We start from the raw sequence: 26,649 nt of genomic DNA, 5'->3' as shown, positions 1-26,649 counted from the left end.
CGAGGACGACCTCCATCTACTCTGATAACTACTTTAAGTTCTTGAAGTGGAAAAAGATTATATTAACAAGCCTGAGCTTGCAAAATATGGCCTACAATAAAAAACAACAACAAATACAGCCACAGAGCCTGTATAATGCCATGCAGGTTGTCTATAACTGTGGACACTCAAAGCAAACCTTTCCACTATAGCCACGTTTCACTCTGGTCTCTGGTGTCCCTTGGGTTTACAAATTGCTTTCAGTGTTTCTTCTTCTCTGATGGATTTGTCCCTGTGGCATTGTTACATCACTGGTGTGAAATGGGAGCTCTGGAATGGAAGCTTTCAAAATGGTGATGGACTGAACTCGAAACCAAGTGTGTTTGAGACAGAAACACTTTGTAAGTGAAAGATGAACAAACACCTGAACTGAATGCAGGTCAAGATCAATGGCATTTTTTCTTTTTCAGGACAAAGGACGGCTTTCCCTGTATTGGTTATAATAAATTGATATGACTTCACCGTCTGCTAGGTTTTTCTGACCCATCCCTGCTTAGTGTTCACTCCTGTCAGAGGGAGTGTAGTCTTTCTGAGCTCTGAGGCTCATTAACACACCATTTCACTCAAGGGAATTCACTGGAACCACAGCAGTCCATATTGATCCCAGTCCAGAACAACTGAAATATAAATGAAGGGTTTTCATTGTGTGGACTCCTTTGTGCAACCGTGGCTCACCACTATCCAACAGTGTGTGCAGAGTTTCCTTTACTTACTGTCAGTATTTACACAGTAACACCACAGAAAGGACATTTGAATTTACTTTGTTGTTTTAAGCACCTAGAGAGAAAACAGTGCTTAATTCATTGACTAACCTCAACTGCTTCCCGAGGACACGCTGCATCCACTCACTGTCTGAACCTGTATTCCCTGTTGGAATAATCCACAGGCACATTATACATGATTAAACAATTTTCACTGGGAAAAAACAATCCCTAATTACATCACAGAGAGAGTGAGAGCGAGAGTGAAATTTGAATTTGTGTTTAGATGATTTGGCAACATGGTTCATCTAACATTTATGCCAATAAAGAGGATTATTGAAATGAATCAGGGACGAGACAGAGGCACAAAGACGGAAAGGTAAAAATGGACAGGGTGAAAAATCACAAAGAAGGGAGAATATATCTCTCGATATTCTGTTACTACAGTTGCATGCGAGTCGTATAAACACTGCAGTTTTATGGATTTGTGCTTATGATTGAGTCTTTGATTCTAGACAGAATGTGGTGATTTTGTGTCACTTCTTCATTGTGCTTTCTTCTGCCAATTTGATAGCCTTTATCCAGCTGTTCTACTATGCTAAGGCTGCCAAAAAGCTTTCATGCTATTGTCCAAGTGGCTATAGCTACTCTTGTGTCTTTCACACTTTTCTTTCAAGTGCTTTAAGTACCATAAACCCACAGTGGTTGACACAGCAAACACAGAAAGCAAAGGACGCATTGCTCACCCCATATCCAGTTAGCCAACTCTGCTTGTTATATAGCATACTGAAGAATTTCTCTTTTTCATCACATAACGTACATAAAAAAACATGAAAGTCAGATACTGAAATGTAAAAATCTGGAATAAAACAGATGTGACAGGTGAAGTTGAGAAACTCAACATAAAACAAAAGAAAAAGATGAAACTTGCAACATAGAAGCAACACAGAACTCAGTGGACAATTTAAAGGCAAAAAATATGAGAAGGATGATAAAAAACAAAAATCAAGATTCAATTTGACATGAAGAGTCAGGTGTGATGCTATTTTATACTTGCCTTTTTATGGAACAAAGGAAATCGAAGCTGATCAGCTTGTTTTACCAGTTGTGTTATTGTGAATTAAGAAAGCAATTGATAAAGCTATTGATAACTTAGCTTTAAATGATATCATTAGTCTGATGCAAATAGCTTCATATTTGCACATTTCTCCTTTCAAAATGAAAGTCTTAAAAAATTTTTGTTGTTAGTGTAATCATATTTTCCATATGTTGTGTTAAAATCTGTGCATGTTTAACATTTTATTAAAGCTAAGTTTAGAAATTTAAAGATACTTTTTGTAATCACCCCTATAGATTTGAACTAAAACGTTTACCACCAGGGGGAAGCATTTTACCGGTGGGTGTGTTAAAATATATTTTTGGTATACTGCTGTTCTTATTTCTTTTTAGCTTTGTCACCTTTTCCTCAAGATTAGCCACCAATGTTAACACAAAGGCTTACTGACTAGCTTGGTTGACCCATCTCATGGGACAATTTGGTACTAATAATATTATTATGGTATTATAATCTCATTTGATAAAATCCTAAACATTTACATAAATTAATTGTTAACACGAGGTAATGGTGGTCGTTTCTTAAAATTCTGTTCATAATAATATAAAACTGAATGAATTAGCTTTGAACACAAGAATTCCAGTTTCCAATGGGTACCTTTAACTTACTCTGTGCTCTTTTGCATGCCAGTGAAATTGATTTTACACCTCATGTTACATATTATTAATGTGGCATAAGAGAGAGAGAGAGTCAGGTGGATCAGTGGAGAGAGCAAGAGAGAGAACGGGAAAGGTAGAGCGACATAGTGTCAGCAGAGGGAGTGGAAGAGAGAGAGAAAGTCGCCATTACTGCCTGGCTGTGCTGCTGAGAGGGGAGGGAGCATACAGAGCCAGGTTTCGGCTTTCAACGCATACCACACTAACAGCACCAAAATACACTAAAATACGGGCTAACCGGGCTTGTAGGACTACAGTGGACTACACCTTCAACTAAAACTGACTTCGGATTTTGGGGAAGTCGCCAGTGACCACGGATTGTGGATTGTGAAAAGAGTTTTGATTGCCTTTTAATGTGGGAATGCTTTCTCCTCTTCTCCGTGGTATGTGGATCTGGGAGCGACCATGTTATTAGGTGGGTAGGGGAATGTATTTGGACTGGGATTGGTACTTCATTAGCTAAACTAGCACTCCTTTTTTGTGGGTGAAGGGTGCCCGCACCACTGCGCCATCCCGAGTCAAAAGAACCTGGGATGGGGACGTGAGACGGGCTTGTTAAATCAGCCAAGGTTGTAATTTTAATAAGTCTTCCCAATGTGAGGCTGTTGCTAACATTAGCCACTAGCTAACTCATCCTCCTGGCATGCTAGGCTAACAGTGTTCGGCTAATGCTAGCTTGTAGGATTGGGAAAGGTGGGTTTTTCCTCTCCTGGAGCAGTATCAGGGCCAAGGCAGGCCGAGCCGGGTATCGCCTTTTCTCTCTAGGGTAGATACATAACCGCCCTATCAGTTCCCGGGGCTCCCAGCATTAGCCTCGAAGGATTGACGCATTAACTTAATATAAAGGTCTGCTGGTTTTAATTCCAGCATAACTAATTCACGTTAACTCCTCTAACTCACTCTCACTCCTCTTTTCTAGACTACTTTGATGTTTTATGTGATACCCACCCGTTTTCAGTTGGCTTTATAACACTGTTACACATATGTTAAAGCAGAAAATTTGAAGTAATCACGGAGTAGGGAAAAAATCGCAGCTGTCGTCTGAGTTTATAGCCTTCACGCCCGCCTCGCATTAATAGGTCATTTAATTGTTTTTGAGTGCTTTTGGAAGTTGCTGGATTTTCTGCGTTAATGTCCTGCTAACATTAGCTCGAGGGGACGGAGGGCTGAGTGGAGGGTCACATCCAGGAGTGCCGCTGGGCAGATTATTGAATTTTCCCGACATTAACGAGGGTGTGTTTACACATACACACCCTTAACGTCTCAGCGGTGCTGAAGAGTTGTAACCACATATGTCATTAGGTGCTTTTTAACGCCTTTCCCCCCTTCGGTGCCTCACAATACGCAGGCAGGTCAGTGGGTTTGTCCTGCTGCAGCAGCTCTGCATGCCATTTGCATCGACTCAGGCTGCTGCTTCTCCCTTTGCCCCTTTCCCAAACTCTCATTAAAGGGGCAGTCCGGCTTTTATCCAAGACCCCATCATAATGCTTCCTCCCTTTTTTGCAGACCTCGCTGCAAAAAAAAAACTGCCCTAATGCTGAGTTACAGAGATTTTTCTTTATTTTTAAAAGCATCAGTTATTAGTGGGACCCATTTGTGTTGATAATGGCAATTAGGTTCTTTGTTGTTTCCACTTAGAATGTGCTACTGTGTCTTTTCAGTGTCCATAAAACCATAAGGGTTCACTAAATGATGTGATGGGGCTCTTATGTCCATCACTGTCGTCTGTGTCAGTGTGTTTCAGGTTTTTCTCTTCAGCTTTTTCTCTTAGATGGCCTTTTTGGAGAAAAGCTAACGATCCGGTTATTAACAGTGGTCTGAAAAGTCAAATAAATCCTAGTCTTTCCTTAGAAGATATCAAAATAATATATGTATTGTGTCATAGTGTGAAACCTGTAGGGATTTGGTAGAAAGAATGGTAAAGTGGAGTTCCCGTCTTTATCATTTTAACATTTCCTTTTCTGTTAGAATTGATATTCATGGATAGGCTAGTCTGGAAGGGTTTGCAGTTTTGTCTGCATTGCTCCCAGGAAAAAATGGATATTGGTATTGGCATTATGCTAATATACTGGCAAATATTCATAGCTAGCATTGGCTTCTACAGACTGCATAAAGGCACTAGCACTGACAAGCCCTGCGAGTGATGAGGGGGGGTGATTGTGTCATTTGGCCTATAAACTGTTGTTCTTACATCATTCATACCCCCAGGGAGGGGGAAGTCAGATGAGTGACGCCCAGGTTCAGGTCTGTACCTGACTTTGGAGGAGGGTGACACAGTTTTTAAAGAATGAGCGTCTTACAAGGAAGGCACTTTACGGGAAACACCACTGCATACTCTGACACTTGGAGTCAAATTTTTAGATTTTGATCAGTGTCACAGTGACGAGTTTCCTTTTGATACTGATTATTTCTGGATGTGGTAGATCTTTTGTAGCATTCTGTGGTGGACGTTATGCGCCTAATAAATTGGTGCTTTATATCAACTGTAGTTCTTCTGATGATGGCAGATGATGAATGGTTTTAAAAAGTTGAAATTCAGAAATTCTGGGAGTTAGGCTGTAGCAGTAAACTAGTCCTTAGTGTGGAGGACAAGATTCAATACTTGGGGGAGTCAGTTCCTCCTCTAACAGGGAGCTCACGCTACCTTTTAGGAAGTGGTTTCTGTTTTGCTTCTGAGTTCTGATTCTTCACTTCTTGTGGGAGGAGAGCTGTCTGTACCCAGGTCAGAAGAAACTAGTTGTGCCTCATTTTAAATGATTGGCACACCCTTCTCTGGTATAGCACCACAGACTTAGGATGGAATAATAATACTAAATAAATAAAGCAATAAAAAGTTTAATTCTACTGACAAATTCCAGCCAGTGTAACTTTAAAAGGTTTATCATCATTGGCAGTGTGTTCTGCTGTGTTTCAGGGCTTAACAGCATTTAGTCATCTCTAAAACCAGCTTGCCAAGTGATACCTTAATCCCCCCCCTGCAGCCTCACAGTGAATGGACTAATCATGATGCACACGGCTACTTTTAGCTATTAGTGCAGCATAAATGCAGTTTAGGCTCTAGCGTTGGCTGTTTGCAATAATAAAACCATCACCCACCCCTTCTGGTTGTCTTCAGTGTGAAGCTAATTGCCCATTACTGCCACTGTTTCTCATGTGTGGCACTTATTCATTCATATTGACCTTGTGGATTGACAGCTTTGATATCATCTGAAATTAATGCAAAGCAGATGCTGGAATTTGGGTGACAGATCTCAAACACTGAGGTGCCAGGAATGTAGCATTGCAGTGATTAATTTTCAAATCCACACGAGTAGATTTTGCAGTTTGTAACTGATTGTTTAAGTTAGTAACCAGGTGAAGATTCCATATGTATTCCTGGGTGGAGTGTCATCAGTCAGTAGATGGCCTTAGTTTGATGTTTATTGTCATTTCTATATTTAGGCTTGTTTTGGCTGCTGGGGAGACAAACTGGATATAGCCTATGATCAGTCAGTTAATGTGGCACTAAAAGCAGGATCAGCAATAAGTCAGTTAGAAAGACAGGAAAAAAATACATAGAATAATTATAATTTCTGCCTTCAAAATATCTATAAGCTCGTATATACTTCTATCTGACTGCTACTACAGTCAGGTGTGGCACAGTAGCATGTTGTAGCATATAGTACATAGGTTTGTAAACCTGACAGACTATCTGGGTGGTTTTGAGATATAAAGACCATGCAGTTTAAAGCACATTTTCTATCATTAAGCCAGTTTCTTCCAGTTTATGCTTAAGTTTGGTTTGTAAGTTAGGTTTGGCTTGTAGTCTATCCAAAAAGGATTCTTGGAAGGTGAGCCTTTTAAAATCTTTTTTGTCATTTGACATGAGCCAGTTTACAGCCAGGTGACATCATCACCTTGGTCTCTGTGAAGAGTCAGGGGAAACCTCGTCATTTTATGTCAGCAAACCAGATTTCTGCTCTGGTGCAGTTTCTCAGGCTCAGCATGCCGTCGTTCTGCATGTAGAAATTCCAGCACACGCAGGCAGATTCACTGACTGATTGCAACTGTTCTGTAAAAACAACAGTGACTCTAATTGTCTCTGCAGCTATCACTTATCAGCCTCGAGTAAGGTCATGGAAGGTTTCAGCTGTATTTGACCGTGTTAATTTAGATAATATTTACAGAAAGATTGCCCGGTCAATCACGTGTAGGCATTTTCTGTTTATTCAATCAGGAATTGCTGATTATCCTGATTGTCGACAGTGAAATGTTTAGTTTCACTTGCTTGTTAATGCTGCTAGTCAAATAGTCAACAGTTATAATCAGGATTAATAGTCAGAACCGGAATATCAGGCAAAATCTATTGTGACAACAGCAAGCAAAGTAATCAGGATTATACATTTACTCTTAATTATGCAAGGCTGGTTTGTGCTGGTAATGGTAACAAATCTGAGAACTGATTTATTTTCTGTTTCTTTCTCAGAGTAAAGTAAATCATTTCTAGGTCAGTGGCTATCAAAGGGCTGGAGTTGCATGCCATTTTTATTCTGCCTCGGCACAAATTGGTTGAAAGCACTTATTTTTCTCAGCAACGGGAAGAGTGACATTGCTGAGCCCTCCGTGACTGTACTACTCTCCCTCTCTTATATAAATGTTGCTGTCACACTTTGGTTGTTGTCTTCCTAGAATGCCATTTTGATATTGCAGTTTTGATAACAAAGTTTTCCCTTTTTCACTTTCAAAATTGTTGTAGGCCTTTGCATCACATTTTTACATTATAAACCTATTGTAGTAGGGTTTTTAAACCAGTGTAGTTTATTATTTACACATAAAAGGGCTGACTAAAACCTCCTCAAACCCACGAGTGAGCTTTTTTTCCCTATTCAAATATGATAAAGTGTATTTTACCTCATTTTTTGTTAACACAATCTAATTTTAGATGAACATGTATGATTTTCTTTTATTGCTTCACAATTTACATGTCCATGTGTGTTCCAGAGCATGATGTAGACAAATAGAAGCTGCTTATATTTTTTATAGTAAGTACAACAGAAGGCTGAAAATGTGGATTTGTTTGATTTGCTTGTATCTTCTCCTAATTTTGAATTCCATATCTTGCAGGCAGGTGATAAAAGGAGCCGTGGGCTGCTCTATCCCAGCTTGAATAAGATCCAGGATAGAAACCGAGATATATACGGAGAAGAGCATTCACTGGAACCAGGGAAAATGAAAATGAATGCATCTCTGTATCACTGACAAGCAGACCTGGGATGATATCATGACCTTTTCTTCCTGAGAGTAACTAGTTTAGCAATGAGTGGGGGGATATAATGGCCAAGAACAAGGATGCACGCCCCCCAACATTCGCCGTCAGCGTGGTTGGCCTCTCGGGGACGGAGAAAGAGAAGGGAAATTGTGGCGTGGGGAAGTCCTGCCTATGCAACCGATATGTGCGTCCAGATGCAGACAACTACTACTCGGAGCACACCTCGGTGCTCAGCACGATAGACTTTGGTGGTCGTGTAGTTAACAACGACCACTTCTTGTACTGGGGAGAGGTGTCGCATCGAGGGGATGAGGGATTGGACTATAAAATCCAAATCATTGAACAAACGGAGTTCATCGATGACCAGACGTTTCTTCCGCATCGGAGTACGAACTTGCAGCCATACACAAAGCGGGCAGCAGCAACCAAGCTCCAGTCAGCAGAGAAGCTTATGTACATCTGCACAGACCAGCTGGGCTTGGAGCAGGACTTTGATCAGAAGCAAATGCCTGATGGGAAGCTAAACATCGATGCCTTTTTGTTGTGCATTGATGTTAGTAAGGGTTGCAACAGGAAGTTTGATGACCAAATGAAATTTGTCAATAGCCTTTACTCTCAAATTGTCAAGTCAAAGAAGCCTATTGTTGTTGCTGCCACGAAATGTGATGAGTGTGTAGACCAGTACCTGAGGGACCTGCAGGGCTTTGTTGCCAGTAAGAAGAACCTGATGCTAATTGAAACGTCAGCACGCTCCAATGTCAACACAGAGCTTTGCTTCAACGCCCTAATCCAGCAGCTGGATAAAACAAGAGGGAAGCCAAAAACTGTGCCATACCTGGAGGCCTATAAAATCCAACGTCAGCTTGTTGCCTCAGCAACAGATAGATTTGAGAAATTGATGGTACACTCAGTTAGAGATTATCACATCACTTGGAAAACTGTGATGAATAATCTAAAGGGGCAGTCTGACTATTATGAGTTCATTACCTTGGAGGGCACCAAGAAGGCCCGCAACATGTTCACAAAGCACATTGCACAACTGAAACAGGAGCACATTAAGAGGAGAAGGGAGGAGTATCTGACGACGCTACCGAAAACCCTTAACAACATCCTCAATAACCTGGACGAGATTGAACACCTTTCATGGCCCGAGGCACAGAGTGTGATCCGGAACAGGTCTGATTTCCAGTACTGGTTTGTGATACTGGAAAATACACCGTGGGACGAGACGGACCATATTGATAACAGTGACCGTAGGATACCCTTTGACCTTCTTGATACACCGGACGGTGAGAGAATTTACCATAATCACGTCCAGCATCTTCTGTCTGAGAAGAGGAGGGGGGAAATGAAAGAGAGGTTCAAGAAGACATTGGAGAGGGTTCATTTTATCACTCCAGGGCAGCCTTGGGAGGAAGTCATGTGCTTTGTCATGGAGGATGAGGCCTACAAGTACATCACGGAATCAGATAGGAGGGATGTTTACTGTAGGCACCAGCAGGAAATAGTTGAAAGGGCTAAAGAGGATTTTCAGGAAATGCTTTTCGAGCACGCCGAGTTATTCTATGACTTGGACCTGAATGCAACCCCCAGCTGTGACAAGATGAGTGAAATTCACAGTGTGCTGAATGAGGAGCCCAGATACAGAGCACTGCAGAAACTTGCCCCAGATAGAGAGTCGCTCCTCCTCAAACACATTGGGTTTGTTTATCATCCCACTAAGGAGACATGCCTGAGCGGGCAGAACTGTGTGGATCTGAAAGTGGAGCAAGTTTTAGCAAACAGGCTGGTACAGCTCGACCACGGACGCTCTAATCTTTACTATAACAGTGCCAACATCGATAAAATAAACCTCTGCCTCCTGGGAAAGGAGGGTCTCTCACAGGACCTAGCCAATGAGATCCGAGCTCAGTCTACAGACGATGAGTACACTCTAGATGGTAAAATCTATGAACTGGAGCTTCTTCCTGTGGACGTCAACTCCACTTTGCTCTTCAGCCACACATGGGTCACCACTTTTAAGCCACACGGCTGCTTTTGTGTGTTCAACTCAATAGAGTCGCTTAACTCTATTGGCGATTGCATAGGCAGGATAAGGGCGGAGATAGCACAGAGTCGGCGAGATAGATTTGCTCAGCCGCTCCCTTTTATTCTCATCCTGGCAAATCAGAGAGACAGTGTTTGTAAAAACATACCCATCTTGAGGCACCAGGGTCAGCAGCTGGCAAACAAATTGCAGTGCACCTTTGTCGACATCCCCTCCGGAGCCTTTCCTCGCAAATTCACTGAGTTCCAAATTAAGCAGGGTCTCAGAGCAGTGCTGGAGGGGCTAAAGCATAGCTTTGAGGTCTTGGCCCCACTGCCATGTATCAAAGACATGTCAGAGATGGACCTTAGAATAGTCATGTGCGCCATGTGCTGGGATCCCTTCAGCGTTGACCTCATCCTCTCGCCGTTTCTAGACTCGCATTGCTGTAGCGCTGGACAGCCTGGTCAGAGCAACACACTGATACTGGATAAGATCATAGGGGACAGCAGGAGGAGGATCCAGGTCACCGTCCTCTCCTACCACTCTGCCATTGGTGTTCGTAAAGATGAACTAGTGCATGGCTACATTTTGGTCTACTCTGCCAAACGCAAAGCTTCCATGGCGACCCTGCGAGCCTTCCTGGCAGAAGTCCAGGATGTAATCCCCGTGCAGATGGTGGCAATCACAGACAGCCAGGCGGATTTCTTTGAGAATGATGCCATCAAGGAGTTGATGACCGAGGGGGAGCACATTGCCACAGAGATTGCTGCCAAGTTTACGGCCCTCTACTCGCTGTCCCAGTATCATCGACAGACTGAGGTTTTCACCCCTTTTTTCAATGAAGTGCTAGAGAAGAAGCCTAACATTGAGAGCTGCTTCCTGTTTGACAGCTCGTCACGTGAGTGCACCACAGGAGCCAGTGAGGATGTCTTTCCCACCTCTCCCCATAGCCACTCCCCAGCTTACAACACTTACTACCCAGAGTCCGACGATGACAATGAGGCCCCTCCACCTTATAGTCCAATAGGCGATGATGTTCAGCTTCTCCCCACACCCAGTGAGCGGGCTAAATACAGGATCGACCTCGAGGGCAATGAGTACCCAGTCCATAGCACACCTGTCGGAGACCATGAACGCAACCACAAAGTGCCTCCACCCGTCCGGCCCAAACCAGTGCTCCCCAGGCCTAATGTTAAAAAGCTGGACCCCAACCTGCTCAAAACCATTGAAGCTGGTATGCGAAGTAATCGAAGAATGCCACGTGCCCCAGTGATGCACACTGAAGATGTGGAGCCATCAGACAACTATGCAGACCCTGTGGACACCCTGCTTAGACCCAGGGGCTTCCACAATGATGACATATATGCTGTGCCTGAAGATGCACACAACCGCCTGATCAAAATAAAGAACTCTTTTGGTGGGTTACACATTCTCCACGGAGGAGGAGAGGAAGAGAATGGGTTTGATCGGAAATCCCAGGCTGCAAGGCGGCCATCAAAATATAAAGATCGCTCAAAAATCCTTTTCAGCAAGACGAAAGCCTACCAAAGACGATTCCACTCGGACAGTGATGGAGAGGAGACTGGCCCGGCCACTCAGAAAAAGAAAAACAGAAGAGCCCATCGGGGCAGCGAGGAGGACCCGCTGCTCTCTCCTGTCGACCCTTGGAAGGGTGGGATTGATAATCCTGCAATCACCTCCGACCCAGAGCAGGAGGACAAGAAGCTGAAAAAGAAGAAGACGCCCAAGACGCCAAAAGAATCCAAGAAGGTGAGACTTGTCTGTTATGATAGATTGACTTTTGAAGAATCACATTTATTTTGTTTCCTTTTTTTTTTGGAAATAAGATGCTTTGAAAATACTTTACAGAACAGGGAGGTCAAACAAAAGATTTTTTTTCTGTCTGAGAATGAGTGAAATAGCATTTTATTGCACTGAAAATGGGAGAGAGCGAGAGACTGATAGAGTGCATGGGTAAATGAGCACAGAAAAGACTGCATATAGTAAGGGGTGAGCAGATGTGTGTGGGTGTGAGCGAATTTTGTTGGCCTGAGACTCATCTGGAGAACAAACTAATTTGATAATTTATTGATTGGCCCCATTGCTAAAGTAGTTTATGAGCCTCCACACCTTGCAGGCCCTAGACAAGCAATAAAGGTGCTTGATAAAAGACACACTGTTAAAGACAGTTGGTGTCTGTATAATTTCAGAGCAAAGACTGTGTCTTTGACAGCTCTTTAAAGGCTTGCCTGAAACTTCTGACGACATCCAGACATGGTGTGTTCCCTAGAACCAAGAAGAAAATGCTTTGTGCACATTATTACTGTTAGAGCAACATTTTATTGTGGTGAAAAGCTGAAAATTTTAAAATCACGCATGCACAAATCAAACAGTCGTGTTTAAAATGAAGTTAAAAGCATGCATTAGTATGCAATGCATGCTCACGCCCACACATGAACAGACTTCAGAATATAAATTCCTAGTTAATTACTTACAGGTATAGCGCTATTTGTGATATATTACAGGCGGGAAATGGAGGTACTGTTAATGTCATTTTGTGTTCCAAAGTAAATTTTAGGTGATCAGAGTGGATAAATATTCTGCAGACATGTTTGAGAACTGTTAAAACAAACATTGTCATTTAAAAAAATTCTTAAGCAGGGACATCTGCTTTTGATTGAAGAGGTTTGTAGTCTTGAAAAGAAGGCAACTCAGGGCTCTAGACTAACTTTTTGCCATGGTTGCGCTGGTGCGCCTAAAAATAAAATTTAGGCGCACCAGCACAAAATTTAGGCGTACAAGCACAAAAGTTAGGCGTACCCAAATTTTTTAACTGCATTACTTAACAGCGCAGTTTTACATGTTCACGTTTTTTTGATTTGTAAATGATTAACTAACAACCTTTCAAAATGATTAACTTGACACCCCCTTTGCTGCCCAAATTAACAGCAGCTCCATCAGCCCCCATAGCAATGATTTTATCCAACCAGTTACTGCACTGGTCCCCAAGAGCAGCAAATGCTTTCTTTGAGGCAGCATAAATTCCTAAACAAATAAAAAAAAAAAACATTTACTTATCAGATCAAGAGTTTACAATGCAGTCTTTTTCAGTTTGAGTTTCTATATTCATGTATTATTGCTATGTTTAATTTTTAATGATAAGAATATGCTAGATATGGTTAATTCAGTAACACGACGTAATATTATTAATCATATAATAATAATAATAATAATGGATACTTTATTGATCCCCATGGGGAAATTACTTGTTTTTCTCTGCATTTGACCCATTCACTCAGTGAAGCAGTGGGCAGCCCACTAAGCAGGAGCCCGGGGAGCAGTGTGTAGGGACGGTACCTTGCTCAGGGGTACCTCAGGGTAGCCGTTAAGTGGATTCGAACCGCCGACCTTCCGATCATGGGGCGACCACTTTACCTACTGAGCTATCCCTGCCCCAGGGATATACATAGGCTACGTGACATGACATGGCTTACCTTGGGCATGGGCATGCTGGACCTCAATGTGTCCAATCAGTATATTCGCTGGTCTTCCTTTTTGCAAGATACGAGCGTACACAATGACACATTCTTTTGTGGCGATGTCTGTGTCTCCATCGATCAGGAAGGCCATGTATGTACTGTTCGCAATTTCCACTGAGGTCTTTTTTTTTCAGTGTGTCAGCGATTACGCCTATAAACTGGGCGCACGCAACATCATTGCTGTATGTGGGGTTTATGTCCAAGCCATTTTTCTTGTGAAGAGTTATTTCTGACTTGAACTTAGTAAACGGAACTTCTTCTTTTGCAATATTGTAGGCGATGTTAAACTTAATGATCATCTCGGCCTCCTCCGATGACCTGTTTACTCCTGCCTGCCGCTGAAAGGCAGTGGGGAGCGGGGACATTTTGGCAGAGCATTTATCGTGGCATATAATGTGTCTTCTCGATGCTGTATGCTTTTTCAGCGTTTCAATTCGAAACGTATTAGCAACAGTGACAAATGCTGTGTTGCCGGCCATGGTCTTTCCACACTCGCGACAATAAATGCAGTGCATCATATTGTCAGCTTGGCTGTATCTTAGCCAGGGAAACTGGTCAAGCCACTCGATTCGAAATTTATACATTTTCTCACTTTTACTTTCAGTGGACTCCGGCTGGGAGTCGATCGTATGTGGCTCATTTTCTGATGCCGCCTCCGGACCAGTGTTTGACAAAAACGGAGAGCGCTGGCTCAGAATTTTGGACTGATCAGGCCTTAACTTAACGAAAAAGTTATCAATTGTTCTTTTCATATTTTCTCAATACCAAATTCATACACTTCTGACCTGGGCTACTCACCCTTCTCTATCTGCCCGCACTTTCAAACGTAAACACAAGTAGGTCTGCAGGAATATCTGGACCACGGCCAATCACAGAGGTCCCCGCCTCTGAGTATCTCTGATTGGTTTAGAACACGACATGGGCATAATGTGTGTCTGTTGTTGAACACACGGAGACTTTCAGGGTTGCTGAAACTTTTTTTCCGAGAAAATACTTGGTTACACCGGTGCGACCAAGTATTTTTTTTACTTGGTCGCACCGGTGCAACCAAGTATTTTTTATTAGTCGCACCATGGAGAAATTTGGTCGCATTTGCGACCAAATTGGTCGCACTCTAGAGCCCTGCAACTGGACTTGTTTAGGGGTTTTTTGGAAGATGTTTCGCCTCTCTTCCCAAGGGACTTCTACATTTTTAGAACATCTAATGGAGATGTTCCAGTAAACCCCTAGTGGGGGCTGTCCTCCTCAAGTTAAACAGCATAGTGTATGTGGTGCGGTGCAGTGAGGAGTGCTCAGACAACTACATATGAGAGACCAAACAGCCACTCCACAAACGCATAGCACATCATAGGAGAGCCACCTCAACAGAACAGCTGTACATGTCTGCTTAAAGGAGAAAGAACACACCTTTGTGTTCACTTTTTGAATAGAGAAAACAGATGGTTTGAAAGAGGGGCAAAGGTGGAAATCTACACCTACTTTTAGCGACCATCACTGAACAGAGGTGGTGGCTTGCGACAGTAGCTATCAATCATCTACAGTGCAGTCCTGTGATGCCTTCCCCTGTGTTGCAACCCCCATTCACACCTTGCCTCAGGTGACCTCAGTGACTCACTTGATGGTGAGGTAGGGCAATGTCTCACAGTTGTTTCACCTGTTGGCTGATAACTTGAATGACCCACACTTTTTTTATTACACCTTGGAAACAAAAACGTCTTGAAACATCTTCAAAAAAAACCTAAAGAAGTTGAGGGTTTTTTTTTTCAAGCTCTCAAGACTATTTGCACAGACAAAACACACAAAAATGCTTCAGAGCAAGTCAGCAACCATGGAAGCACAGATCAGATAATAAAGTGCAAATCAGTAGAGGAAGAGCCACCGGCGCTACATGGGCATCATAAAAGGGAATTGTTGGAATATTCAAACCATCTTAAATAATCAGAGAGGAGAGCGAAAGCCAGACCAGGAAGTACAAAACGGAAGGTGTTTAGTCACCATTCTGGCCAATTAGAGTGAATCTCGAACTGCTGTAGGCATGACAACACTTTGAAGAGCAGAAGAGTGTGGGAAATCAAAGCTAACGTTGCACCTTGTTACACATCCCAGCTTCAGTCTGAATGACTTGTTTTGTCTCTTGTTTTTATCTTTGGTGTTCCTTGTCTTCTTCTACATGCTGTCTCCCACTCGAATGCCCTTCATCCCACTAATTTTCTTTCTGATCTATTCCCCGATTACCCTCCTCCTCCTCCACCTTTTCTCCTGTGATAATGTTCTGCCTCCTCTTCACCCTCTCTCCTCCTCCATCTTTGTTGTCCCTGGTGTCTATTTCTCAATTGCCCCTTCATTCCTTTACTGTTTTTTTATGTCATTTTCCCGGTTTTGTTCCTACTGTTTTTCCATTTTATTTTTCCACCCCTTGTCTTCAATCTCTTTTTTAAACCTTTTGTTCACTTCTCCATGTTTTCATTTTCCTCTCTGCTTCCTCTTTTCTTCTATTGAATTCCTCCTCTTTTCTCAACTTGCTCTTATTTATTATCCTCTCTTCTCCCCCATCATTCCTTCCTCAACCACTACTATTTTTTCTATTTATTTATTTTATTTTGCATTCAATTATCTTCATACACCCTGTGATCTTTGCCATCTCATCTCTGTTTTTCATTCTTTTATTTGCTATCTTAGCCGAAATCCTCCAAGCCCCCCAAACCGCTGTACCCACCCACTCGAAGAACCTGGGAGAGCAACTACTTTGGCGTTCCCTTGCAGAACCTAGTAACCCCGGATCGCCCCATCCCACTTTTCATCGAGAAATGTGTCGACTACATAGAACGCACAGGTGAGTCATGCGTTTTCTCTATTTTTTCTTTCCCTTAATTCCTATAATTCCCTCTGTTCTTTCATTTTCTACCTCTTTTATGTCATTTTGCAATGATATTTTCTTTTTTATTTTATTTTTTGGGTTGTTTTAGAACTCTTGCAAGGTGTGTATGTGTTTTTCAGGCACTGATTTCAAATGAGTAATTGAGCAGGATGAAGCATGGAGAGAATGGGGGAGGTGCAGTGATATATGGTGGGATGTCAGCCAGCCTGCCAGTCAATACAAGTTAACTTAAATTGAATATGCTTTATTGGCGTGGCATTTGATTTCTTGCCAAAGCGCTGCTGGAATGATTACAAATAAGATGGTGAAAGATTACCGAGATCAAAAAACTGATTAAGGAATGGCAGTGGAGAAATGTACACCAGTACGTGCAATCCATTAATTAGCCTTGCTTAAGAAAGGAGAAAAGAAAATGAGATGTTACCGGTAAGAACATGCACGGATAATTGCAGATGTGAAAAATGTTTGATTGCACAGTGACTGGTAGAGTGTGTTTGGGTTATTCAATTTTGTTGTGTCTCAAATAATTGGTGTAACAAAAACAAGGTTAAGTATTTGCCGCTGCTGTAATGTGAAGATGTGCTGCTTTTCATTATATTTACATATCTTTGTTGAGATTAAGTTCGTTGATTAATAGGGAAATGGTTATACTCGTTCATCACTACTTAAAATGGTCATTAGGTTCAACGATAAATAGAAATACTGACTCACTGCAGTCAGTCAGCCTCATGGTCAAAGGTTCATTTTGTTCATTTTGAATCAGTGGAAAATAACTTTTACAAGCCAACTGCTCTCAAAAGCCCCCCTAAAACCTGTCAACTACCCAATCCCAAAAGTCTGTGGTTACATCTGAAGCAGCAGCTGCTAGTGACCGATGGGCTGATCGATGCAAATATCAATAGTATCGATACCGAGGCTGATATTTGATTGAATCAGTACCAGCAGAATAAAATCTATACTTTGTTTTAGGACTGGGCCATATCATACTGTTCATAGGTAAAACGTGCATGCGCAGTGCTTTTGTTTTCATACGCAGTAGGGCTGCCACGATTAGTCGACTAGTCACGATTACGTCGCCTATCAAAATCGTTGTCGACTGATTAAATAGTCGACGCGTCATTTGAAGCTTTTAAGATCCCAAAAGACGCAGGAATAAGTAGCAGGATTTAAGAGTGTAATAACGGACTGAAACAGAAGATGGCAGCACTGCATGTACAAGGATGCCAGCTGCCGTTAAACCCCGAAGAAGAAGAAGCTGTGACCCTATGTGACCCATATCTGATCATGGTATGACAGTGTGAACGGCACAAATCCGATATTTTCAAATCTGATCTGGGTCACTTTCGTATGTGGTACTGAATCCGATACATATCCGATGTTTTTGAAAGCGACTGCTGTTTGAATGGTCATGTCGCATTAAATCTGTCTTTTACGTCACTGACACGAGACAGACGCCAATTATAATGTTATTTACATTATTATGTAAATAACAAAATAACTTAAAGCAAAAATTGGGAAACGTAAAATCCGAAGTCTTTATATTAAGGGCCATCAGTCAAACAATATTGTTTGCTCTGGGTCTAACAAGAGCGCGTTGTGTGTGACGTCTTCTTTTGCGCTTTGAGCGTTCACACTAGAGCACGTTTGCTGTCACATTTTGTTTGTAGTGTGAACAAGCAGACAAAAAAAATCGGATTTGATTAAAAAAAAAATCGGAATTGAGCATCAAGACCTGCAGTGTGAACGTTGCCTTAGATAACTTAAAAATGTTATTGTTTGGCTTTTTTCAGTATTTTATTTGTTCCTGAGTAAATCGGTTTGGCTGAGGTTAAAGTTATAGTTTTTACACAGCTGAATAAACGTCAAGCAGACAGCTGATTATCAGAAGTGTGAGATGCTCGAGAATATACTCCGGTGTCCTGTTATATTTTAGATAGCAAGGAGCAGACGGCTGAGTTTATTAAACTCCAATGAATAATCTGCAAATTTCATTAAACTTCAATAAACTGTTATCTTGTCTTTATTTTTAGTTAGCACATACCTTAAACACTTAAAGCTGTAAGCTAATGATAGTTATATAAGAGCAGATGCATGCTGGCGCAATAAGCTGTAGTTGTACGTCCAATGGATGCATGATCTGATTAGTCGACTAATCGCAAAAATAATCGGTGACTAGTCGACTATCAAAATAATCGTTTGTGGCAGCCCTAATACGCACATGGCGGAAAAAGCATGGCGGCGATGGAGAATGAGAAGGGCGAAAGCAGATCGTTGAATGAAACAGATGAACCAGAATTGGTTTGTAAAAATGCTGCAACTTCAGTGGTGTGGAACTGGTTTAGCTTTCGTCCGTCAGATACACAACAAAGCACTATTTTTGGTAGAGCATGTTAGCGGGCTGTCATTATTACCGTGTTGTTTGGAAAACACGGCACACTTAAAATCAATCCTTTGATTTTTCTGAAAATCGACAGTGCCCCTTATAATCCCGTGTGCCTTATGTATGAATTCTGGTTGTGTTTATTGACCTTGAAACGATTTTATGTACACGGCGCTTGAAAATCTGTCAAATGTTTTAGTACGACTTTGCTAAGCTACGAAGCCGCACCGCTTGATGGCTTGTCGGAGCATTACGGCTATCGTAGGCAGGAGCCTCGCGGAGTGCTATGTACTATGCTTCAACATAATATTACCGTATTGTGTGTGTATAACCTCTTTTTAAGTTTTGTGGCTATTATACATGGTTATGCTGAGGATATGTCAGCTAGTTTCCACTGGAAATGCCTTTTGGTTCAACTGTCAGCGAGGAATTTGCATTTGCACTGTTAAATTTTTATATAACTTAATGGATATAAAAAAACAGCTGCTTGTTTAAGTGAAAATACATCGTTTTTTTTTCTTTTTGCACTAATAAAGTTGTGGAGTTGTAAAGTATTTTGTCTAGTGTCAATTATATCGTCAGTTATATCGTTATCGCAAATTTTCAAATGTATATCGTGATAAATATTTTTGGTCATATCGCCCTGCTCTAGTCTGTACCATGTATACACCATGCATCTACTTGGTATTGGTTCGATAATAATATTTGAAGTATCGCGCAGCACTAGCAGCCACTCTTGTAGGAATCAGCGTGTCTAAATGAAAGTGTAAGATAAGAAAGGCGACCTGTCTGGACATGTGTAGGTTCAGCTGGTGACACGAGCCCCAGTGCATGCTGTGTATGCGCCTGGCGTCCTTCCCAGCTGTCGTGAAGAAAGCCTCTCCCATAGTTTGGGGAGATTCCTCTGTGAAGTCATGGACACATATTTATACAGTCCTTTAAACTCTGACCATTTTAAAGGTTTGTGTGCGCTGATTGATTACAGCCTGGTTGTCCATATTTAGCCTCACAAGGAGTAAGATTTTTCCTGTGCTTTTAAAGCCCCCTTGCAGTTAGCCCAAGTGTGAGTCTTTTCCTTCTGACCACTGAAATGAATATTTCAAACAAGTTTCATATTTTATAGGTTTGTTGCATTATGTATTTACACATGGGCTAGTACTTTTCCGTGTTTAGTGCTTTGAATGAACTCTAAGAAGTGAAAGAGTCTCTTGCTGAATGACCTCAAAAAAACTTTCCCCCAAGTCTCTAAATTACTGGGACGTCTTCCCCAGAAATGTTTTATCCTGTTTGTTAACCTCAAGCATCCAAGGTCAGTTCTGTTTTCAAACTTTGAAGTGTCTTTATCACTGTGTCAATGTTGAAACGCTCTAGATTTTGACATTAAAGCGGCTTCAGTACATTAAACTGAGAGCACCTTCTTTTGCATTTTTCTCCATCTACAGTCATATGTGTAGCTAATCTATAGTATGTACATTAAAAGGAGGTATTTCCCCGTGTTCCTAACAGTAATCATTGCGTGTGAAAAAGCCGTTGGTCCTACTTTGGAGGTAGTGTTTTTATCTGAGCTCTTTTAGGTTCTGCGGCTGTTAATTCCTGTCCTGAAAAATCCCTTCCGAATATGTTTTGATATTCAGCTGGATCTACATGAGCCTGCTGGTGGATGCCAACCAAATGCAGGATTAATCCCAGGGCTGCTTGTGTGTGCGTGTGAGTGTGTGTGCGTGCAGACTCCTGCCAGCTGACAGTGGTGTGTTGGAGATTTCATGGCCAGTGCTGTGAAGCCCTCTAAGTCCAGACGGTTGGTGGATTTAACAGCTTTTCCCATCCCTCCTTTTTCTGGACTATCGTTTCTTAACACATACAGCCAGAACATCTTTGTGCCTTTCTTTCTTTCTTTCTTTCTTTCTTTCTTTCTTTCTTTCTTTCTTTCTTTCTTTCTTTCTTTCTTTCTTTCTTTCTTTCTTTCTTTCTTTCTTTCTTTCTTTCTTTCTTTCTTTCTTTCTTTCTTTCTTTCTTTCTTTCTTTCTTTCAAGCCTCCTGCTGTATAAGATGTTTGGTATCTAGACAGTTTAAGAACAATTTTGCAATTCGATGTTAGAGAGGAGTTTAGGGATTTAGTATGTAGCCTGTTTGCCTCATTAGATGCCTTGAGGTTAAAACATACTGTATGACTGTTTAGTTTATAGTTGAGCGGGTGGAGTCGTTCGAGAATGACTGTGGGTGTTGGCGTAATAGTACAGATTTAAAAAGACCCTCCTTTATTGCAAAAATGGTTTCATACCCCCTCGTCAGCAATGATCCACCCTGTTAATGTCTGCTTAAGTAAGAGTCTGAATGTGTGCCAGCTCCAGAGCTGCTGCTCCATCTGACTCCTGACTCCTGAGCTGACAAGCTCCAAGTGGGAATCATTAAAACCTCACTGTGATATTGTGTTATTGTTGGTTTTCCTCCAGACACCAGCCACTTTTCACATTAATGGGGGTGAAAGTCTAAAAGTACTCCTCCTGTTTATGGTGGTCCTGTTTTAGTAGTGTTTCATCGACTTGAAAGGAACTTTATTAGGATATTCAGAGTACAAACTAAAGCTATCATACTTGTTTACCTTATACATGTCTCCAGTATATCTAAATTGATGTGTGGTCAGCTTGGGCATCCTGTGTGCATACTTTTTGATTAAGTATTTAGTTATTAGTTAGTTTCTTTCTTTTTAAGTTCTGTCTAGCAAACATTTAAAAATGGTTAAATTGTTTTCAACTAATATAGACGTTCAACACTTTTTCCAGTGTTTCTGTTTAGATTAAAAAATGCACTGTTTTCCCTCTTTTTTTCTTTCTTTTTCTGTCTAAAAAAACCCCCGGAAGTTCAGAATTTCAGAAAAAGAAGTATCTACTTGTAACTAACAATTTAAAGGTCTCTTGGATCTCATGATGGTAGTCTTTTTTTCAGTTGTATTTCTAAATGACTAAATAATGAACCGACCAACCACACAGTAGCACTGGTAACTATTATATACATTCTCTGTCATTATGCTTTAGTTATCTGAGACTTTAAAGATATTTAATTTACCACCTTAGGAGATGTCTGTTATTAAAAAAACAAAACATAATTTACTTTTGCTCATATACAAACGAACTCATGGCCTCTCCAGAAAATTACTCAGTCAATCAATCTAAACTCAACATGTTCCTGGATAATAGTTACACACCAAGGACGGTCGCTTTCTGATTTTGGGTTCTAGCATGGAGGATGGAGCTGTACTCTCTTTGGGGGTGGGGGTGACTGCTGGATGGCTGAGTTTAACTACATGTAATAAGCTGCCAGACAAGAGGCACAGAGGCAGAGAGGTGATGATGGCTATTTGTGGTGCCTGTGGTTTCAGAACAGAACGTGTGAGTGGAAAAGCTGTGACTTTGTGTGTCTGTGAGAGAAAAAAAAAAGTGTGTGTGTGAGACAGAGCGTGGCTGTAAATGTGACTGAAAGATGTGATTCTGTGGGTGACATTTATTCAGTGGGTTTGTGTAATGTTAAGGCTGTATCGCGTGGTTCATACACGCACTCTACCCGACCTGCTAGATTTAATGCGGAGCCTTTTCTGAAGTTTCATGCCGTCAGCTCTACATGCTTGTTTTGTAGAAATCATCTAATTAAGTGTGATGTGTCAAAAAGTTTTCTGTGGTAATGTGCAGTGCCAAAGAACTCTTAAAGGAACTCAGATAAAGTGCCTGCATTAAATAAGGATGATGTTTGCTCTGCACTTGCTGCCTCTGTTTCCTGCAAGGAGAGATCTGCTTGTTATCCCTTTTTGTGTGCTCCAGTCACCACATTCTAATAAGAATACAACTGAGAGGCATCCCAAGGGCCCCAGGAACCCATAAAGGTTTTTAGATTCAGAAATAATGAACCAAAGGCTTCAAGGTTTCTGAAGCTTCCTGTATCAGTGTGCCATAACACTCTTAAAGTGAGAATTTAAGAGAAAAACCCTGAGAAGTTTTTACTGGCGTCTCATCCATAATATGGGATCTTATACCATCTATTAAAAGGACAATTTAAAGTATCCTTTACATTTAATTAAGAAATGCCTAAAAAAAGCATTGTCCTTGACTTAATAAAATCTTAAACCATCTATTGCAACAGATAGTTGATACAATTAGGTCCTGTTTCAGTGACAGATCCTTTTGTTGCTTGTCACTGTCCTGTGGTTTTCAAGACTTGTTTTTGTTTTTTTACATGATTTTTCTTCAGGGACGCATGTACTGATGTTCTTCTGTGTGAGGTATGTAATTAAAAAACAGCATAGAAAGATCTGAAGACAGAATTTATTGCAAACATATCAGAACTGGTATATTTTCCTTTGTCTAATAAGAGCTTTATATTGGGACAGTTTGCTCCAGATAGGGATTTTCATTGGACTATTACAGGATTTGAAACTGTCACCACATGATGTCGCACAGCTGTGATGACAATCTGTCATCATCCTTAAGGTATAAATCTGCGGTGTTACAATTTTGTTTATGTTCCATTGTGTTAAATGGAAATGTCTAAAGCCCGTTAAAACATCTTTATAATAGATGCATGGGCTGCTCGACGCCCACTTTTGTCAGCTCTTTGTTTTGTTTGCCATTAGCTGACAACAAGGCCACATTAGAACGGCAGATAATTAGAAGCAAATAGATGAAAAGTGTTAGTTTCCCACTTACAGCTTCACCGTTAAGTCAACTTGAAACACTTTGCTGAGCTTTTTCTTTTTTAGTATTTAAATTAGGATTTATAAACCAATTCCCAATCCTTCATTTTGCAGTTTACCAGCTGTCAGATTTGCCTTCTGAGACCACTCTGGACTCTTTGGCTGTTCATCATGCGCATATATTTTTTTTGCAAGGCCAAAGATCCCAAATATTGTGTTAGTGAAAATGAAGGAATATTTGTATATGAGAATTTAACTGAAGGCGAGTTTGTTTGTCTGTTTCCCAAAGTGTAAATGTGCTTCTGCCTGGCCGTTCTCTTTAGTGTGCAAGTGTGTGTAGCCTTTGCAGTGCACAAAAAGGCCCTGACCGTACATGTCTCCAAAATGCAGCAGTCAAGGGATCAGGCTTTCAGTTGGCTGCAGTCAGTACAGAGTTTCGCTTATATCTGTAGTCTGTACCCTTTTCAGCATTATACTCTGTTATCCAGAATGACGTACACTGAGTCTGCAGCCCCCTGAGAAGTTCAGGTCCTGCTAGCATTCAGTAGGGAGGAGGCGAAGGGTCAGAGCTGCAGCGACCTGATAATACACCTGAGAGAAAAGTGCTGTGGAAAAGAAATGAAAGCTAAAACGTTTTAAAGAAGACTGCACAAAATGGGGCTTTTAAAGGAAGGCGAGAATGAATAGTAAGAGGAGAGAGCGTGAGGTACTTCTTAAAGTTTACACCCACGCACTCGACAACCCTTCACTGTGGAAGAAGTGAACTCACAGATATTCAGACAGCAGTAGTAGCTTTTGAAAAATGACTGCTTCAGCAACACATGCGGTGCGTCGGGTATCATTCAGCAGAGTCTCAGGCGGCCGAGCGTCTCAGCAGCTTACAGAAGACAGATCTGTTCAAAGAGAGTCACTCGGTCCAGCTGTCCTAGAGGATGACACGAGCACTGCCTTTGAGTTTGCCGTCATTCCAGTTAAATTGCAGACTTTTTAGTGGCATTAAAATGAAGCTATTTTCAAACTTTAAAACAGCTCAATTAAAAGCTACTGCTGCCATTTTAAGCTCTCTTTTAATAAGCCACCCTGAAACCATTTTACCAATATATATATACCACAGCGGTCAATAATTAACTCTGAGTACTCGCTGATGCTGGATGCTGATGCAAATTCTTCATATTTTACATGGCGAAACACCGGCTTGCACATTTTCTTCCTCCAAAATGCTCTTTGTTAACCTAAAATGCTGACATCTTGGTATTTTAACATGGCAAAAACACACATGCTCCAGGCTCCAGTGTGCACCAGTTCAAGATGCATGTATTTCCACATGGTACCAATGAACTGCTGCTTAAATTCTACATTTGGTAAACTTTGCGTTGAATGAAATGGCAGTCAAATGAAATGATCAGGCTTTGTGTGTAGCCCTGAGCTGTTCCTGAAACTTTATATATTTTTTTGGGCTTGAAGCCAAAGCGTAAAAGGCACAATGAGGTCAATTTTTGTCAGGTCTGCTTACATAAAAAACCCCAAAACATCAGTTTGGCCTCGGAGAATAAAACCGTTTGACGAACTGGGTCTCGCAGAAGAAGAAGTCTTTGAGAGATGACAAGCACAAAGCGAGGACACACAGCTCTTTGCCGCTGAACTCGATTAGAGAAGTTTTATTAAATGTTTCCTGCTCCCCAGAGACATGAAATGGTATTTGGCATGAGGGCTGGAGGAAGGAGAGAGAGAGGGAGGCAGAGCAATGATTAAATGGCTTTTTGATGCTGATGCATTTTGAAGTCCCATTGGTTGTTATTTTCCCCAGCACTTAGTATAATGTGAGGAGGGGAAGGATGGAGGAGGGGGCGACGGTTTCTCAGCGCTTCAAAAGAACCATCGACATGTGACATGTATAAGAAGTCACATTTTTAAGAAAGTGACTTCTTACAAATGTCACATTTTCTTGATTTGATTGATTGATTGATTGATTGATTGGTAATTTATTTCAACATGTGAACAATATACAAGTACATTTAGAAAAGAAATGAGAGAAAAAAAAATATACTATACAAATTACATACAAAAAAACATTCTGATTAATTTACATGTTGAAAGGGAGTGGGAAGAAGTATACACTTATTTAATCCCACCCCTGTCCCATAAATTATCAGTGAATATTTAGTCAGCTTCCTTACTGATATAATTTGTAATAAAAATAGTGAACAGATTTCTGATATACTATAATATCACATCATGAATTTTTTGTTTGTTTGTTTTTAAATAGAGACATTCACTTAATTTAAATATTTTCCTTTTCTTTATAGATCGAGAAGATCATATTTTTATAACTCTTTTTGAACAGTTTTATGTTTGGACATTGCTTTAATTCCATATTCAGTTTGTTCCATAGTTTCACTCCTTGAACAGAAACACAAAAGCCTTTTCTTGTAGTACGTACCTTCATTGTTTTGAAATTACAAAAACCCCTTAAATTATAACTTCCTTCTTTCAAAAAAAACATACTCTGAATATTACCTGGCAGTTCTTTATTTTTTGCTTTGAATAGAATTTGTGCTGTTTGGAATTTCACTATATCGTCAATTTTCAATATTTCAGACTGCAAAAATAGTGAGTTTGTATGTTCCCTATAACCTGCATTGTGGATGATTCGAATTGCTTTCTTTTGAAGAGTAAAAAGTGAATGTAATGTGGTTTTATAGTTATTGCCCCAGACCTCTGCACAATAGCTTAAGTATGGTGAAACCAGTGAACAGTAGAGAATATGAAGTGATGTTCTGTCGAATACCTGTTTTGCCTTGTTTAGTACTGCAATGCTTCGTGATACTTTGGAATGAATATATCTTACGTGAGCTCTCCAGTTAAGTTTTTCATCTATTATTACCCCCAGAAATTTATTTTCACTGACTCTTTCAATATCAACACCATTTATTTGAATCTTTGCATTTGTATTTAAACTACTATTTCCAAATAACATAAGTTTAGATTTATTCAAATTTAATGATAATTTGTTTTTATCAAGCCAGAACTTCACTTTACTTATTTCATTAGTCATATCCTCCAATAAATTCTGCAGATCATCACCAGAGCAAAAAATGTTTGTATCGTCAGCAAAGAGAACCATTTTTAATACTTTGGACACTTTACAGATGTCGTTAATGTACAAGTTGAAGAATTTTGGACCCAAAACTGACCCTTGGGGTACACCACAAGCAATGTGCATACATAAGGAGCAACCACCATTTATTTTCACAAACTGCTTTCTGTCACTTAAATAACTCCGGACCCAATCTAAAACTACCCCTCTGACACCATAACGTTCCAGTTTTCTTATTAATATATCATGATCTATAGTGTCAAATGCCTTTGTCAAGTCTATGA

The 26,649-nt window shown here is 40.8% G+C and overlaps 1 protein-coding gene across 2 annotated transcripts in view; it reads left to right on the top strand.

Annotated features, from left to right (window-relative positions):
• The first annotated feature begins 2,641 nt into the window (after positions 1-2,641).
• The window catches only part of arhgap5 (Rho GTPase activating protein 5), a 57,921-nt gene continuing 33,913 nt past the window's right edge, over positions 2,642-26,649 (top strand). Inside the window, exons 1-3 of one of the 2 annotated variants that reach the window (XM_085440667.1) lie at positions 2,642-2,893; positions 7,614-11,557; positions 16,006-16,159. In XM_085440667.1, the coding sequence (XP_085296793.1) occupies positions 7,823-11,557; positions 16,006-16,159 (3,889 nt within the window). In that variant the 5' untranslated portion in view covers positions 2,642-2,893; positions 7,614-7,822. Of the gene's footprint in view, positions 2,926-7,613; positions 11,558-16,005; positions 16,160-26,649 lie in introns of both variants that reach the window. The other variant, XM_085440666.1, reaches the window with a different exon arrangement.

This window comes from Copadichromis virginalis, linkage group LG19 (assembly GCF_057382275.1).
Source record: "Copadichromis virginalis isolate Kocher_CV1m ecotype Utaka linkage group LG19, C_Virginalis_male_GT1.1, whole genome shotgun sequence".
Lineage (NCBI taxonomy): Eukaryota > Metazoa > Chordata > Actinopteri > Cichliformes > Cichlidae > Copadichromis > Copadichromis virginalis.
Note: the sequence above shows the minus strand (reverse complement) of the source record. Positions and strands in the feature narration are given on the sequence as shown.